General features: G+C 40.2%; 1 protein-coding gene across 1 annotated transcript in view; it reads right to left on the bottom strand.

The window, feature by feature from the left end:
* Nucleotides 1-519: 519 nt before the first annotated feature.
* LOC139712999 (patatin-like phospholipase domain-containing protein 7) overlaps nt 520-17,668 on the bottom strand; it is a 33,836-nt gene continuing 16,687 nt past the window's right edge. Inside the window, exons 15-31 of the mRNA XM_071624780.1 lie at nt 17,039-17,244; nt 16,120-16,251; nt 15,252-15,425; nt 14,830-14,975; nt 14,296-14,412; nt 13,250-13,313; nt 12,587-12,701; nt 10,099-10,238; nt 9,323-9,550; nt 8,474-8,694; nt 7,345-7,467; nt 6,472-6,588; nt 5,760-5,908; nt 4,956-5,068; nt 2,923-3,070; nt 1,727-1,817; nt 520-839 (exon numbers count right to left, since the gene is read on the bottom strand). Of these exons, the coding sequence (XP_071480881.1) occupies nt 520-839; nt 1,727-1,817; nt 2,923-3,070; nt 4,956-5,068; nt 5,760-5,908; nt 6,472-6,588; nt 7,345-7,467; nt 8,474-8,694; nt 9,323-9,550; nt 10,099-10,238; nt 12,587-12,701; nt 13,250-13,313; nt 14,296-14,412; nt 14,830-14,975; nt 15,252-15,425; nt 16,120-16,251; nt 17,039-17,244 (2,604 nt within the window). The remainder of the gene's footprint in view (nt 840-1,726; nt 1,818-2,922; nt 3,071-4,955; nt 5,069-5,759; nt 5,909-6,471; nt 6,589-7,344; nt 7,468-8,473; nt 8,695-9,322; nt 9,551-10,098; nt 10,239-12,586; nt 12,702-13,249; nt 13,314-14,295; nt 14,413-14,829; nt 14,976-15,251; nt 15,426-16,119; nt 16,252-17,038; nt 17,245-17,668) is intronic.

Below are 17,668 nucleotides of genomic sequence, written 5' to 3'. Positions count from 1 at the left end.
ACCATACACGGCATAGCATCATCTCTTCTCCCTGTATTCCGAAGAACTTGTTTATGGAAATAACTGCCCTCTTTACAATATTGCCCCCCAAAAGGAAATGTTTAATAATAAATCCAGTTTCAAATTCCTTTTATTTGAACATCAGGCTCTTCCCTGCCAACTTTCTTTCTCAATTATTAGACACACTGAAATCTAAATTTCATAAACAGTACAGAGACACATTTATTCTTGGCAGCAAAACAAGCATCAGAGAGAGTGAATCTCTTGACAATACCGATTAAAAACATCACCTATGCCTGAAGTGCATCATTCTACTTTCTGGCAGTTTATGTGACATGGGGTTTGTGCAGGCTTGACAGTCACATAGTCTACCTCACTGCACTCAAAAAATCACAAAACATCTACCATGAACCTGTGTCAGCATCCATCCAGGCAGTGTTAGTGCTACAAAGTTGCCGCACTACCTCAGGGAACATCAGGCATAAAGATGGCAGCGTGCATCTCTTCACCTCCCTAGCTTCACTCCGAGGGGGAGCTCTCGCTGCGTGCCCGGCGATGCCTCAAGCCCTCCGCCTTTCTCCTGGCAGAGTGAGCCGACGACTCCGATGCTTCCACCTTGACTCCGCCCTCCTCCTCCTCCTCTTCTCCCCCGTCGTCCTCGCTGGACACGCCCAGCGAGCCGATCACGGTGCTCGGGGCCGAGATCGACCGCGACACCTCCTCGCTCGGCGTGTTGGGGATGTCGGAGGCGGTGTTCATCTCCGATGCAGACTCTGCCGTCTCCATGCCAACGTCCGTGTCACCTCCGGTCCCTCCCACTCTGGCATAGTCCACCTCATCTTGGAAGAAAAAAAAAATGCAGGATTTTGACGATATCAATCTAATGAAAACATTATATGCTGATATTATCATGAACACTTTTTTTTTTCATTTGTTCTACTCTCAAGCAAACCACATCAACAAAATAAAAAGATGTATGAAAACTAATTGTCACTCCTTAAATATTTCTGAAATGCTTCAAATTTTTGCTGATAAAATTATGCTTGAAAATGTTTCAAATACCATATACAACGTGGAGATTTTATGTGTGTGTGTGTGTGTGTGTGTGTGTTTTTAGTTCTATGATTTAAGCCTGTTTAACAAATTATGCTCACATTCACGATATTTGATACATTTGACTCACATATTAAGGGACAATATGAGCAAATCATCAACATCAGTTCACCTTGACTTTAATGACAGATACTTGTCACTGTTTTTTTTTTTTAAAGTCTTCACTTTCACAGTGTTGTCGCTTGTTTGCAAATGGTATAGATTTGGTTCAGATGGGGAATTCAGATTTTAAGTTTTGCAAGATAATTAGAAACTGTTCATGAAATACTAAAGAGCATACAATTAAAAGATGAATTCAAAGTGTATTTGATGAAAATCGGATTTGAAATGGCTGAAATATCCCAAAACAAAGTAAAACAGTGGTCCTAATGAAAGGTAGGTCCCACGTTCATGGTACAATATTTTTGTTTTTGGAAATCTCAGCCATTTCAAAACCTATTTTCATGAAATAAACTTTGAATTGCTCTTAGAATTGTATGCTCTTCCACACTTCATAAGAGGTTTCTAGGTATCTAACAAAAAGTATTGTAAAAACCTAAAGCCCCATCTCGATGAAAACTATACCATCCCTACACTTTCAGCACGACCTTGTTTCTGTGCAACCTCCACTTACCAGGATCTGGGATGACCTGTTTGTGGGGTTCCATCCTGGTGACCAAGGCTGCTAGGTCGGTGAACCTTGGGTGCATGTTTGGGAGTCCAGGCTGTGAGACAAACAGTATTCACACAAGTTTACATTACATGGTGATCGTCTCATTCCAGTATCAAAGCTATTGAGACAGGAAAACATTTCGTCATGTTTGCCAATGGAGAAGTCTTGTGATGTTTTCCAAGACAAATATTTCCTTGCATACATATAGCAAATAAAGTAAACCTTGCCCAAATTAATCTATTTCAACTGAAGAAATAGCTTCAACTTGGAGAAAATTTGACTTATGAGGGATTCAAATCAATAGAAAATAAAGAGAAGAGGACTTGAAAAGACCGTCAACTTAAGCGATTATTCCGCTTATACAGGTTTGACTTAAGCAAGGCTGACTGTAATATCAAATGATAGAATGAAAACATTCTCAGTGTAATTAATGGTGTAGAATTTCATATCTCATGCAATACCTACAAAACAGATGATTGATATCGAGTATATTTTATGACATCAGAATGTGATTAAAAGAAGGCATTAAACTGGACACTATGCTGGAGCAAAAGTGGCACTGTGCCAGTGGTGAAGCTAAATTTGATGGCATGTGTTTTCATAGTACTGACCAACCTGTGTGCAGTAAAAGATGATGATTTTTGTTGTCAGGAACATGCAGAAAATTCAACATCAGCAGATGAAATGCTTTTTTGGATAAGGTTGTATGTTCCTTGACTAGTTTTGAGACTTAAATTTTCCCTGATGGCATGTTGTTGTCGTAATGATTGTATTTTGTTTGTGTTTTCTATATGTAATTTATTTGGTCTCACTGTATTTTTATTGATGTAAATCAGATGCAATTCAGCCATTCGGCTGCGAAGTTTGATGATCAATAAACCAGTCATTCATTCATCTCCCCCCTCCCCATCATCATCTATACAAAGGAAAAGAAGGAAATATAAAAGCCCCTAGTGAAGTAGCCTTTGGATAAGGCATTGTGCTGCTAACAACACACAAACCTCAGCATTGGCTATGAGATGGACTATTGCACCGTGATCAAGAGTCTTCATTTGGCTGATATATTGAAAACAAAGAGTGTCCTACTGTACTAATTTCTGAGACCACATTAAAATGCTTTATTGGTAAATAAGAAAAATTAACCAGCATTCCCTTACCTTTCCCCGTTTGTGGATGCCAGCCGATTTCTCCGAGAGAAGGGCCTGGAGGTAGCCAGACTTCTTCCAGCCACCAAAGACGGTCATGCCATGGTGGTAGCCAATGTCCAGGAGCTCTTTATGCCGGTGGAAGGCCAAGGTTTTGAAGCTGGACGAAAAAAAAGGAGGGAAATAGTTATTACTATGAAGCAAAGAGAACAGAAATAGGAGAACAGAAAGCAAGAAATAGAGAGTGAGGGCATATATCACAGTAAATGAAGTTCTCATACCTATAGTATAAGTTGTATGGCATTATCTCTATTGAATTAAGATATTCAAGGAGAGACATACACATGTGCAAAAATGAACAATGGGATGAATCACCTGCAATAAAGGCTTTCATGGATGACACATGTTTCTATTTAATATCTCTTTTTTAAGTCGTAGCAAAAAAATATACTGGTAGTTTCAAGTAATAATTCATGTGAATTTCATGGACGTTACAGCACATAAGTAATTTTAAGCACCTTCCCTTGTGAATTCCTCTGTGTGCCGAGGGCTCAACTTAACCCATTGAGGATGGTTTGATTATGCTACAACACGCATTTCCCACAGACACCTGCCTGAGTATACTCGGGACTCATCCTCAAAGGGTTAATACAAAGATGATCAAAGCTGACCTTTCCACTTCATTCCAAAAATCCTCAGTTTCACAAACCAACCTGTAGCTTACAGATATAATTGAGTGTTATGCAAATTAATTCTGTGGAAGGTAACAAATCTCAAGGTCCATGGGTTTTTTATTTTCAAAATCTCACGGACACCAAATATAAGAACAATATGGTATGCAGTCCAGGAACTTGTTAATGGATGAATACAAGAGACCTTTTCATACAGCTGCAGCTCGGCAAATAATTTTGCCCATTGTCACATTCTTTGACACCATTTGTACTGGCACTTCACAAAGCTGGAACTTCTGGAACTCTTTGGTGAGTAAAGGTTTGATTGCCAACACAAACTTGGCTACAGTCTAAGGTAGGACAAATTCATTCAAGTGTAACACCATCACAGTCCTGCACATGAGCTACGAAGGCATCTCTGCTATTACAACCAATTGTGAAAAAGACAACTGCAGATGCGTCGATTGGCAGACAAAAAGAGTAAGGGTGAAACGGTAAGGTATTCATGGCAATGCTGCTAATATGCACAGGTCAAAACCATGGAGGTTAACAATGGCTACCAGGGAGATAACTGCATGTAGCCTGCATCTCAATAAACAAAAATCACCCCTAGATCAAGGAGATAAGAGTGCATTCTTCACTAACTGATCTGGATGTCTTGATACTAATAAACTGTCAATGAATAAAGATTACCTAATCCTCATAATCCTCCTAATCCGTACAGTGTCACCATGGCCTTCTTGTTGAACTGAGGCATACTGCTACACCTGAGTGGGCTTGCTCATCTATACAATTACGTCAAGCTTGGATGACTTATCACTGAATGGTATTGAGAAAGCTTGGAAAGTTATTAAAGCTATGGGCCTGGGAACACACAGGGTGAAGCTTGCATTAAGCCTCTGGCAGAATGAAGAAGGGTTGGTGGTTCTGTTGGGGATAGGTGACCTTTGGCACCCCTACCCATGATCCCAGAAAGGAAGAGGGTCAGACATAAACCAGTCAGACACAAAAAGCAAGCTGACAAGAGACCCCACGAACTGCCCAAGTCACTACCACGCCCAAATACAACTGTCCCCCCCCCCCCCCCCCCCCCCCCCGGTGCGAGGGAGTGGGTGTCATTGAATCGGATCCACACAATTAAAGGGGGCTGCACCCATAAGCAGCTTGCCACTACAGTGCACTAGAAAGAGACAGCTCAATACATCTTGAGCGCGTGCCCTGATCTCTGACCACCCGACAACATGGACCTCACACACCCTACCCCTGAGACTGTAACTTGGCTAGAACACCTGAAGGACATTACACTTCACTTCCGCTGCCTCATATGCAAGAAGAAGAAAGCCCCCAATCCTGGGAAGGGAATGTTTCACTCACCTGTTAATGGGAGGCCTGATGTACTCGCAGTAGTCGCTGGTTTTGACTTCCTCTAGGGTCTTCATGGAAGACACGTAGGCTAGACGGGACTGGATCTCATCCAGTGTGGGAACCTGTCACATACAAACAGTTACACACAAATACAGACTGACATTAGATTTCTACAGCTTACAGTGCCTTTGTTAGTCTAACAAAATACAGACTTTTCTTATTCTTAGTCATTCTTATTCACAACTATATATGACTTGATAAAATATAAGATTGAATATAAAACTTTTAAATTATTGAACAGGTCACTAGAGGTAAAGCTATGAAGAAAATGCACTATAAGCCCAAGATTCTATAACCCACTGGCTCTGAGATATCACAATTCCCACAGGGTTATTACATGGAATACACACAAGAGTAATAAAAGGGCAGAAATAGGGTATTTGCAAACTGGAAAGAGCAACAAATAAACCTAAAACACTGAATACATCATTCAATTTCAAACATAAAAGTGAGTACATTCTACATCGTCCTGAAATGTTATGTTGCATATTTTGTGCATTAGATATTTTCAAATAAAAAGAGAATCCTTATGCTCTCTCCCAAAAAGTGAAAAGAAAAAGAGAAGAAACCAGCTTGTAAAGTGGTTAAAGAAAAGATTCGTTCTAAACCACAACAAGCAAACATGCTCAGGAAACCAGTCCACACTTTGATTTTTTTTTTCCTCATTTGAAGTTGTGCTGCTAAGAAAATGTGAACAAATACTGCCAGACAGTACTGCTGACTGGGAAGGAAAAAGAGACAGCATGGACTCACCCGGACAGATTCCGTCCACGGGTTCCACCGTTTCCATAGCAACCACCAGCCGGACAGCTCATCCCCGTAGTTGGTGATGCTGGAGGTGTCCTCGCTTCCGACGTCAACGGCGATGATGGTGGGCACTCCCATGGCACGCATGATGTCGGCTGCACAATTTTGTTGCCATGGATAAAACAGTATGAAGTTAAATAAGCTTGATGTTCATTATTCTTTTCTTACACAACATATTATCAAGATCAAGAAATCTGTTTTGTTTTATCATATTGTATAACAAAAGTAAAAAGCATAAAGAAGAAGGTGCTGATTGGTGATCAATCTTTCCCCCTTTGGCAGAGGAGATCACATCCTGTAAAACCAGAAATTTTTGCGGATATTTTAATTTCAGGAATTTTGCAAGAGCCAATATTCATGAAATGAAAATGCAGGCTAAAGTCCTTGTTTACACTTTATCCACTGAATGCCAGTGGCCATTTGCGAAATTTTCATGCTGCAAAAATTTCTTGCTTTACAGTAGTCAAGACTAAGAACTTTTTCTTCTTGTTTTTTCTTTTATTTAAGACTAAGAACTTGTAGCTACTTCATCTATACTTTGCTCCCTACCACTGCAGCCAAACTTGCTAATTTCAAATGCATATCACCTGAATGCATTAACAAAGTTATGATACACACACTCTTCTTCAGCCAGAAGAAGAAATGAAAGAAACTTCACCTGGAAGATTGTTGACGTAGCCCCCATCCAAGAGAAGATGGCCATCCTTGGGATCACAGAGGGGCGGAAGGTACCCCGACAGGGACATGCTGGCCCTCACGTACCTCCACAGAGATCCTGAGACAGAAACAATATCACTCAGTCAGGTGAGAAACAGAAAGGCTTAGATATTCATCGAGCTCGATGGTAATGGCAAAAGTTTTGTCCGCTTGAATTTCTTACTTATGGGGGGGGGGGGGTGCAAGCACACCAAGGGCTTGTGTAACCAATCAAGTCCTAGATAACAAAATCTGTGCTTTGGAACTTTGTATTTCAATAATTACTTTTCACTTTTAGCGTTTGATAAAGTGAAAGATACTATCTTTCATTCCAGCCCTTTGTCCGTATATCATTTGATTTTGGTAGAAGAAGTTTCAACTGCTTTAAAATTCAAAAATTTACAAATGATTATTCAATTGGCAACATATCTTATTTTACAAAATGAAAGTACCTGCCTCTCTCAAATAGCCAAATATTTGGTAAATGCATTGATCTGAATATGTACACATTTGAAAAATGTCCCCAGTTACGTTGTATTATTTCTCCAACATAAGACATGTAGTTGAATTCAGAGTGGCTACTTGCATAATGATTAGATGATAATTTCTATTATAAGAATCATCCCCAGATTTGACTTCTTAACCTGTTAAGGACGAGCTGACTTTGCTACGATAAATATTTCCCATAGACACATACCTGAGCATACTCCGGACTAGTCTTCAACGGCTTAAGTTACAGAGCTATGCTTGTTCTTTGCTCTCTTTGACTCCCTCAGCTTTGGGAATCACTGATCTTCAATAATAATAGAAGAAATGAGATGTCTAAAAGTCTTACCGCTTGTGTGCAGTCTCAGAGCATACGTAGTGATGTCGGTGGTGATGGTGAAGTATGGAATCCACAGATCCTCAATTTGCTTGTCACCAAACAGGCCCCTAATAGACTTATTGAAGTTGTGCCCTGTATGAAGTTAGTACACAAAAATTGAGCAATTTACATCATGAAATGAAATAAATGACAAAGACAAGAGCAGGTGCCACCTACCTAATACTAAATGTAAAAACACTTCAAAAAGATATCTGTATGCAATATGATTCCTTGCAAGTTATCACAGATTTTCAATAGAAATTTATATTGTATGTACCACATATTTAGCAAGTCTACATTTACAGGACTCATAGCAATTTTGCAAGAGGTTAATGAGTTGGTATAGGTTTGGTTGAGATGGGATTCAGGTTTTAACTTTTTGAGAGATAATTAGAAACCCTTATACAAAATATTAGAGATCATAAAATTCTCAGAAGGATTCAAACAAAAACTGGTTTTGAATGGCTGAAATATCTAAAAACAAAGAGGCCCTAATAAAAGGTGGGACCCACCTTTCATTAGGACCACTTTTTTTTTTTACTTTGTTTTTTGATATCTCAGCCATTTCAAAACTTGATTTCCACAAAATATACTTTAGGATCCTCTTTAATGTTTCATACGTGATTTCTTATTATCTTACAAAAAAATTTAAATCTGAATCCCCCATCTCAACCAAAACTATACCATCCCATTAAATTTGCTATCGTGTGTACAGCAATGGAGGGAGAAATCAGCAAATGTGTGCATCCATTCACAATGTACTGGGTGCATCAAGACTTAGGCCTGCTAAACTGAATTATCGTGCAGCTTGATCATGTACTGTGTACTGCTACCAGTACATGTACACGTGTATTGGTTCATCTCATTCCAGACAGGGTGAGAGATAATGTTTTCGCATGCTGTCACATTTGCTAATAGTACCAGAAATGCATTTGGCTATTTCAGACAAAACCTACAGTCAACTGCTACTCCAAATGTACTTGAAGAAAGAGAGAGCTTGTTATTAGCAAACTGTTGCCTGGACAATTGCAAACTTGAACAACTATGTAACAATGTTACAAATCCCTACAATGAGAAAAAAGAGCATATCGTTCCCAACCTGTGAACATGGCGGTGGACGGGTACGTGAGGTCGATGACCTTCTTCCACAGTGAGCCAAAGTCCAGACAGAAGCCCGTCAGTCGCTTCTCCATGATGTTGCTGTCCACGTCCTCCGCGTACAGGGCACAGTTCAGCGCCCCGATGCTGACTCCGCCCACGATGTCGATTGGGATACCAAACTCCTCCATCGCTTTGATGATGCCCAGTTGAGACACACCCCTAAAGCAGTGGACACAATTTAGAAACATTCAGGTGATCTTATCGGCCCAATAGGAATTACATAATGAAACATACACAGTTATGCTGTCCTGTGGGGTGACAAGACCTCATAACTCAATCAGCACATATCAAAAAACCTTCCAACTCAATTTTGAATATGAAAAATTCTGATCTGAATTTTCAGACAGCACAATTATCAATGCAATCCATAACAATGTTTCTATATTATTTGATGTTTACGCCGATGGTTATTTTGTGGAAATCCTGTGAAAACAAAATTAATGTGATTTTTGCTGCTTGCTTTTTGTTTTTTGCTAGTTTAGAGTTTTGAGATACAAGGTCACAGTCCTTCAATTATAGCAGAAATTTTCCATGACTGTATGACCTTTGACTTCATGACCTTGGTCTATACAGTAAATTGTTGTGTGGTCATACAAATATTTCACAGCCATCAACCTGAGGGGAAAAAAAAAGAATAGGAACCAAGTCATTCACAATTATCCACAGAAATCAAAAGTATGAATGGATATATAACTCAACATGGGTAAATGAGTGTTGTTTAAACGGCCCCACTACATGGTTGCAGGTGCAAAAAGGATTCCAGATGGCTTTCCAAACTCTTTGGTACCTGGCTCCCCCTCCTCCCAGCACCAGACCGATGGAGGTCCCCGTCAGGAAGCGGGCCAGCCGGGAGAAGTCGGACCTGATGTCTGCCTTGGTCTGGAACAGGCGGTCGTAGGTCTCCCGGACCCGGGCCGGAGAGCGTTTGCTGAACATCCTCTTTGGGCAGCGGATGTGATGGTGCGATACGCACCACCCACGGGCGTTCAGCCACTGGGCGGTGCCTGAGGGTGGTCTGGTCAGATAATGAAAGGAATAAGAACTAGGGTATTACTCTGAAATATTTACAAAACTAGATGGAGGCCAAGTCTTCAAGACAATGTGACATTTTGTACAATTTTTGCCAACACACATATTTGCAATATTCTTGTTCTGTATAAGCTGTTATTTTCGTGATACAGATACTTTCCCAAATGAGGAGGTTACAGATATTTTTGCAAAATGTTGTTTTTGCGAATTGTCACCAACGCTATGATAAATGTACTATTCCCCTGGTGCATGATGGCCTTTTTGCGTGTTGTTAAATTTGCGATCCAACTGTGATTTTCAAAATTCGCGAAAATTAATCCCTCGCGAATATAACAGCTTATACAGTATTACTATAACCATTATTATCATTATCATCATCATCATCATCATCATCATCATCATTTCCCTGCACAATTAATAAATGAGCAAGCCTCAAGGTAAGGATATGAAAGCTGGCCAGGTGTGAAATTCATGCGTGACAAGATGCATAGGTTATGACCGAAGGATAGAGCGCTGGTTGTCATGGCAACTCACTTGTAGACTCCATCCTTTTCCCGGTGGAGCAAGATGAGCTCCTTCTGGGCTCGGACCGCCAGGGCTTCCAGCTGCTTCTCCAGCTCACTGACGTTGTTAGGATCTCGGTCAGCCAGGGCCACAATTAAGATGCTGTCAGCCTGGACCAGGTGGAAAACATTAAAGGGATGATATAGTATCGGTGAAGATGAGGATTGGGCTTTTAATTTTTTTACAAGAAACCACTTATGAAATAGTAAAAAGCATACCAATCTAAGAAAAATTCAAAGTTAATTAAATGAAAATCGGTTTTGAGATGGTTGAGACATTAAAAAACAAAGTAAAACAAAGCGATCCTAATAAAAGGTGGGTCCCATCTTTAATTAGGATTGCTCTATTTTGGATATCTAAGCCATTTCAAACCCAATTTCCATCAAATAAATGTTGAATCCCTCTCGGTACTACATGCTCTTTCATATTTCATAAGAGGTTTCTCATTATCTCACCAAAAATGTCAGAAACCTGAAGTTAGGTCTCAACTAAAACTATACCATCCCTTTAACCCTAAAGGGGCCGGGCTTTTTTGGCTATGCTCAGACCGGGGGGGGGGGGGGGGGGGGGGGGGGATGGATTCCGCCCTCCCCCCCTGAGATCTCGGCCATCGATGGTGTGATCGCGATGAAATTTTGCATGCGTGAGACCCACGTCAAATTCTACAAGATTGTGTCATAAGATTTTTTAAAATAATCAATTTCTAATCTTAATTAATTAATTATGCAAATTAAGCTCAAGATCATATTTTAGCCTAATTAAAAGCATTGAGAGTCTCATTTTTGATCTGTAAATCTGTTTTAGCATATTCAACAATTGTACATCACAAAAACTTCCAAAACTCATTTCAATTCTTATGTATTTTATTGTTTTCAGAATTTCTTATGTATTTCTTTGTTTTTCAACTTTTGTTTTTTCTTTGTTTTTTCATTGGAAATTGTCACTGACCACTTTTCTACCATAATTAGCACAAAATCAATCAATGAAAGTGATTAATTGTAAAAATAATCAGGTTTTTATGGCTTTCATGACAGAGCACCGTTTTCCATAGGAAATGTACACAAAATCACAAAATTGTGCCCGTTTTGGGGCGACATTCCGTTACAAAAATGGGAGTGGCTTCGCAAAAGTATGCGCGGACGTTGCAAATTTGGTCTCAAAAGTTGCGCGAGACTTGAACAAAGAAAGTCAAGAAGCCTCGCGACGAGGCCTTCTCGCGTTACAGAATTACAGCGCGAAACGTCGAGGGGGGGGGCGGATTCCGCCCCCCCCCCCCCCCCCCCCCCCCCCGGCCCTTTTAGGGTTAAGTTATCTCATTTCAGCCTCATCACTCACGTGTATGTACAGATTACAGTAAATGACATATAATTTCACCATGCTTTTTACTTCTGCAAATTTTCAAGAGTCTACTGACTGCTCCTGACATCAAGAAGTTGCAAGACTATTGCCTCCTGCAACAAAGATGCATAATCCTCTCCAATTTTGAATGGCTATTGATAACTGTTCAGTGGAAATGAAACACTTACCTAGGCATTATCATTCTGTTACTGCAATTCTTGAGTGCAAATTCAACCACTCACATTGCCTTTCCTTCAAGTCTGGATTCGGAATATTAGATGATCAAACACATATTGTATGAAGCATATCAAATATACTCACAATCATTTCATTAACTTTTGGTATTTATTGATACAGTGAAAATATGCTAATAATCCTCTCATTTACATCTCTTATTATCGTATCTGGGCAATTACCACCACAGGGCAATTACCACCTGGCTAAATACAGGTTAGTGGTAAGGTTAGAGTAAAGATTAGGGTTAGGGTTAGGTTTAGGGTTAGGAGTTTGGGTTAGGATTAGGTTCAGGATTAGGATTATTATTAGGGCAAGGGTAATTGCCCAGGGGGTAATTGCCCTAGACCCCTTATTAGTGCATATTATGGGTGTTCAAAATATGATAGTCCTCTCATGCTTACCTGCCTCTGTATATGTTGGGTAAAGGAGTATGATAACAATAATTTTTTATTTGTCTTTTACTGTACGTTGAAGGTTCAAAATACACTTATAGAAATGCCATCTTCACTTCAATGGCCCGAATTCACAAAGGTGGTACAATCTTTGCCCATGGTTTAAACCATGGGCAAAGACCACAGTTTTGTATTGGGGCGCCAAGTGTCGCATGGCCTATTTCGTTACAAAATAAGTAATTAACGAAATGTTAGCATTTCCTCAACGAAATGATCATTTCGTCAACGAAATGACTGATTTCATAACGAAATAGGCCATGCGACACTTGGCGCCCCATACAAAACTATGGTCTTTGCCCACGGTTTAGACAATGGACAAAGATTGTACCACCTTCATGACTTCGGGCCAATATGTCTGAGCATGGTTAAAAGCTGTAGTGAAAAAGATCATGGTGTATGCTTCCTTTCACTGTATTGACCAAGGGTCATACCTGGCGGATACATCTCTGCGTCCAAGCGGTCATTCTCTTGTCTGCTTGGTAGATGACGATGCGGTGAAGGTCCTCTTGCTGACCAAGCCAGCTGGTCAGTCGATACTCATGGACACTGGACAGAAATGTACCAGTAAAAAAGCAGTCTTATTACAAAGTCTACAGACTCTATACTATACAGACACAGTGGTGGATCCAGAGGGGAGCGCACTGGGGGCACGTCCCCCTTCAGTTTTTGTTTTAAAAAAAACATAATAAAGAGAGAAAAAATGAAAGGGGGCACATGTGCAACGCTTTAATTTTCTATTTTCAAAGAAACCATCTTTGTTAGCTCCCTCTCTTTACGGACTTCCTGGATCCGCCCGAGACAGCGAGTAACAGTGCTTGCATCTGTTTTTTACCTGATACCATGTTGGAAAAACAAATGCAGTGATTGGAATCCATGAAATGAACAATGCCACAGTCAGCTAGAAATTTCCTACACCTTATATCCAGTCCTGGGGCTGCTAGAAGTTTGTCATACACCTCAACTGTTCAGTAATCAATCAATCTACCAGCTGATTTTGTGGTACACTCCTCTACTTTCCAACTGAGCATGACAATTTATTCATTCATCAATGATCTAATAATCCTAGAAATAATGGTCAAAATGCTGCGGTGTACCTGTCTAGAGCTGAACCACCCAATGTCTGGAGAATGTGTTCCCTGGTAAGCCTCAGAACAGAACCTGAAAGAGAGGACATTTGATATGACCACAGTAATAAACAGCAACTTTAATATGTGATACAGCCAAGACAACATTGTAATACCATTGTTTTTGCATCCATCTATTTGGCTTGGCTATGATATGATCACCTCATCTAATAGGTGTATGTGTTTATGACTGATATTATTGCTCTGAAGAAACATATAAAACTTCAGACTGTCGTAACTTTTTTCTTCTTCTTTTTTTTGACAAGTTTTGATAAAACTTTTGCTGTTTTGTTTATATGAAAGTACCCTTTTGTTACATTAAATAAACTGCAACATGGAGCAGATTTTCACCAGAAGAATTGAATGTCTGCCACTATTTTGAGTGAGAACACCCTGACATGTAGTACAGTCACAACACTCAGGTGACAATGCTACTACTCAATGCAGGACTCAAATATGTGCCATTCACACATGTGAGTAACAACAAATAAAAACTAAATCAAGACACACAAAAAACGACATTGCTTGCATGAACATTCAGAGGTATGTAAACAATAGATTGGAGGAGAGTATACTTGCCCCTTCACGGGTATAATGATGAGAAACTATACATATGGCAAGTGCCAAAAATGAGATATCTTTCAGACCATATCAGATAAGATGTCAGTGATGCTGCAATTAAATTTACCATGTCAAAATAAGAGGTTGAATTGGTTATCTGCAAAGAGATTGATATTGACAGAATAAGTGCTGTGCAGTTGGTCAGCACTGTGCTGCATGACTGGAACTATGTGAGGAAATGAACAGATTAACCCGTTGAGGACGAGTCCAGAGTATATTCGGGCAGGGGTGTGTGGGCAATGCGTGTTGTAGCAAAATCAGCCCGTCCTCAATGGGTTAACCCTTTGTGTACTTTGAGTGGCATCTGGCACAGAAACTCCCATAGTGTTGAACACACTGTCCACAGTCACTGGCACTGATAGAGTTAAAGGAAAACTGAGGGATTAGATGCTCACCAATAGCACTGAGACAGTGGGTGAGTTCGAGGGCGAATCTAGCCAGAGGGACGTCGTCAGAAACAGGAATAAGAGCCACCGTGGAGAGGTTCTCAACGGTGTTTCGTCTCTCCTCCGCTGCAAAGGGTGAAATCATAGAAATGTAAGTACTGTATCAGAGAAGAGAGGGAATAGTATTTCCATTTGAAATCACTTACTTTTGATAATTGGTTTGGAAAGACTCTGGGGTAAGCAACTTGCTACTACAGCAGTGGAAAGCTGTGAGATCTTTATAATACAGGACTGAACAAGTTTGAATGATACCAGGCTGAAAAATACTTGAAGCTGGAAATGAATGTGGGTAGAAACAAACAAAAATATTCACATTCAGTCTTCTAGCAGGTAATCCTTATTTAGCAAACCCAGATTGATTTGCTGAATATGAAACATTACTAAAACTCCCCTCCCGTAATGTTGTTGTAGGGCAAATCTCCATTAAAACGGGCAAGATTGAAGATATCTTGATTTTGCTCATGAAAGAAGCGAGTGGCTTACCCGCCAGCTTGTTTGCCCCCATCTTCTCCTCCACCTGGCCGAGTAACCTTTGACCCATGATCTGGATGAGCCGAGTCACTGTGTGGGGAAACTTGCGCTTGATGAGGTTCAGCATGCCGGTGGGCAGCTTGGCTAGCTCTGTGTCTCTGTTGGGTGAGAGAGAATGTGGAGAGAATATTTGTATACATCAATTACAGCTGCCAACCTCTGCATGTCAAAAAAAATGCTGACGAATGGTAATAAAAAAAAAAAGAGAGAAATTCATTAAGAAAAAGAATATACTTTATAGCATAAATCACACTTTAATGTACATGATAAGCAAGGCAAATCTAATGTCACAGAATTTCACAGCGAAAGTGCATCTTTATATGGGAGGAGAAGGAAACAAACAAACAAAAGTCTGAAGCTCCGGGCAGTTTTACCTGATGGCATGCACGGTCGAGACTCGTTCCTTGAGGGTGAGGACCTCAATAATGCCAACGATCTCTCCTCGTCCAAACTCACCGAGGAGTTCCTTCTTACCAGTTGGCAGCTGCACCACAGACCTCAAGCGGCCGTTGAGGACGATGTAGGTGCACTGTGAGGGGTCCCCTTGTCTGGAAAATGACAAAATTAATCACACAACGAAAGAACTTGGACATTTCTCTCATTCTTTCTCAACACAAATGTCATCCCCTTTAAGGGCTATTGAGGGCAGAGTACTTCATTACATTATGTCCAGTTCTATGACAATTACCTCAGATCCTTCCCCTGACCCTAACTCTAATCATAATCATAGAACCTAGTCCTTTCACTGATTGGTATTTAGGTGGGGGAGGGTATTGTCCTTATATAAATTATGACATTGTTTAATTTCTCTCTCTCCTTTATTTTCAGTTGGATACAATTCCATGGGACTGCTATGGCTATTCTCCAGTGAGAAGCAAGGAAAACCATGCATTCATCTTGAGGGGTGTGGGGGAGTATTCAAAGACACATTACCTCAATGTTCTTAAAAACAAAGCAATAAGGAGAAATTCCTGTAATCATGCCTCCATAGCTTCATCTTTGATGAATGAAATGACATGAGAAGACAACATCCTTCTCCTAGCACTGAAGCATAGTGCAGTCTAAACGTCAGCTGCGATGCGTTGAAAAACAAGAAACATTTTACACCTAAATTTTAAATAACCTGACAAATGTCACAAGATTTTTTTTTTATTTCTTTGTGAATTCTGGACTGTGGAATAGTCATGAATGAGAGAAAAAAGGGGATATTTCTCTCAAATGTTGTTGGTTGATTTCACTCACCTGTAGACTGCTTTCCCAGCCTCCAGCTGCATCCAGTCGAGGGCAAAGTCCGTCTGGCGGACAAAGGCCGACAGCTTCTTGACTACCTGGTGTCCAACGTGCAGCACAACATGGGGGCACTCCCTCATCATGCTGATGGAATTTCAAGAAATTAGAGATAAATTGTGGTATGATGTCCGCCAGTTTTTTTGTGGAAATTAGTGTGGACCTTGCAACTGATTTTTTTTTTCATAGTATAACACACATGGCTTTACCATTCTGTAAGCTGAGATATCAAAGTGTCACTTCAAGTTCATAATCATCTGGTATGCTAATCATCTCATCAGCATGTACATTGGTACATCCCTAAATCTCAACATATAGATCATTTATTTTTTTACATACATGTCACTTTCATTCATAATGTGAAACAACAGTCTTGCTTTTGATTTCTTGAAAACTTCTCTGACCAAATAAAGAAAAAGTGGCATACAAAACAAATAATGAAAGCCTCAAAGGCAAAGTAATTAAATATTTTGAGGCAGTCAATTTCGATTCTCATTTGACATCGAATCACCACTGCAGATGCTGCAATAAATACATTTTTTATATTCTTAACTGGCAAAATAATTTCCACAAAGAATGCCTGTATGGCTCAATAATGTAAAATCAAACTCATTTTCTTACAGTGGTTTTTTAGGTTTTTTTTTGTCGTTCTGGAAGGAGGCAATTTCAAGTGGTAAAGAAAAACATGAAGTGCTTCCTGCCATTTTAAACATGAAAGTTAAATTTTGCTGTACAAGTCGCTACTCACAGAAAGTGGTAACTGCCATACAAACCATCTACAACACCAAGGAAACTTCACTTTCTTTTCCCACCAAATGTGGTGGTGTGCATCCTCAAAATTTTCCCTGATAATTCCAGCAAACACAATTCCTACCTGTAGAACATTGTCTTGCTGATGGCCACGACGCACGCGTCCTGCCTGGCCTTGACCGTGAAGAGGGCCGGCTCACCAGTCAGCACGGCCAGCTCGCCAATCATCTCGCCTGGGTGGACAACGAAGACCGTCCTTTCTTGGTCAGAGCCTTCCTCCGTTTGGATCATGGAGAACGTGCCGGTCACCACAAACATCAGGTTGGTTTCCTGGGACAACATGGAAATAAAAAAAAAGAGATTTGTTTTTCAGACATTGCAAAATCATATCATCATCCACACAACTTTCATTAATATTACCACTTTATCAATGTCACCATCTTTACAGTCATAATCCTAATAATCATCATAGTAGTTAATACTGTTATCCTAAATATGAAGATGATGATTATCATTACATGCATGCATCAGGCATGAGACAGAGAAAAGTTGAAAAAAGAGGAGAGACTTTGCGAGGGAGCGTAGCGACCGAGCGGGGGGAGGGTGTGGGAGGGGGGTGTCCCCCCTCCCACGGTGAGGACTTTATGAAATTCAAGGTATGAAAAAACTCATTTTAATGCATTTTACAACTGAAATTTACTATTGTTATGAGGTACATTTTGCAGAGAAACATTGTGATAATTGAACTCATGAA

Source organism: Diadema antillarum, unplaced genomic scaffold (genome assembly GCF_040938485.1).
Source record: "Diadema antillarum isolate AM-2024a unplaced genomic scaffold, OU_Dant_1.0 scf00000042, whole genome shotgun sequence".
NCBI lineage: Eukaryota > Metazoa > Echinodermata > Echinoidea > Diadematoida > Diadematidae > Diadema > Diadema antillarum.
This window is presented reverse-complemented; position numbering and strand designations above follow the sequence as displayed.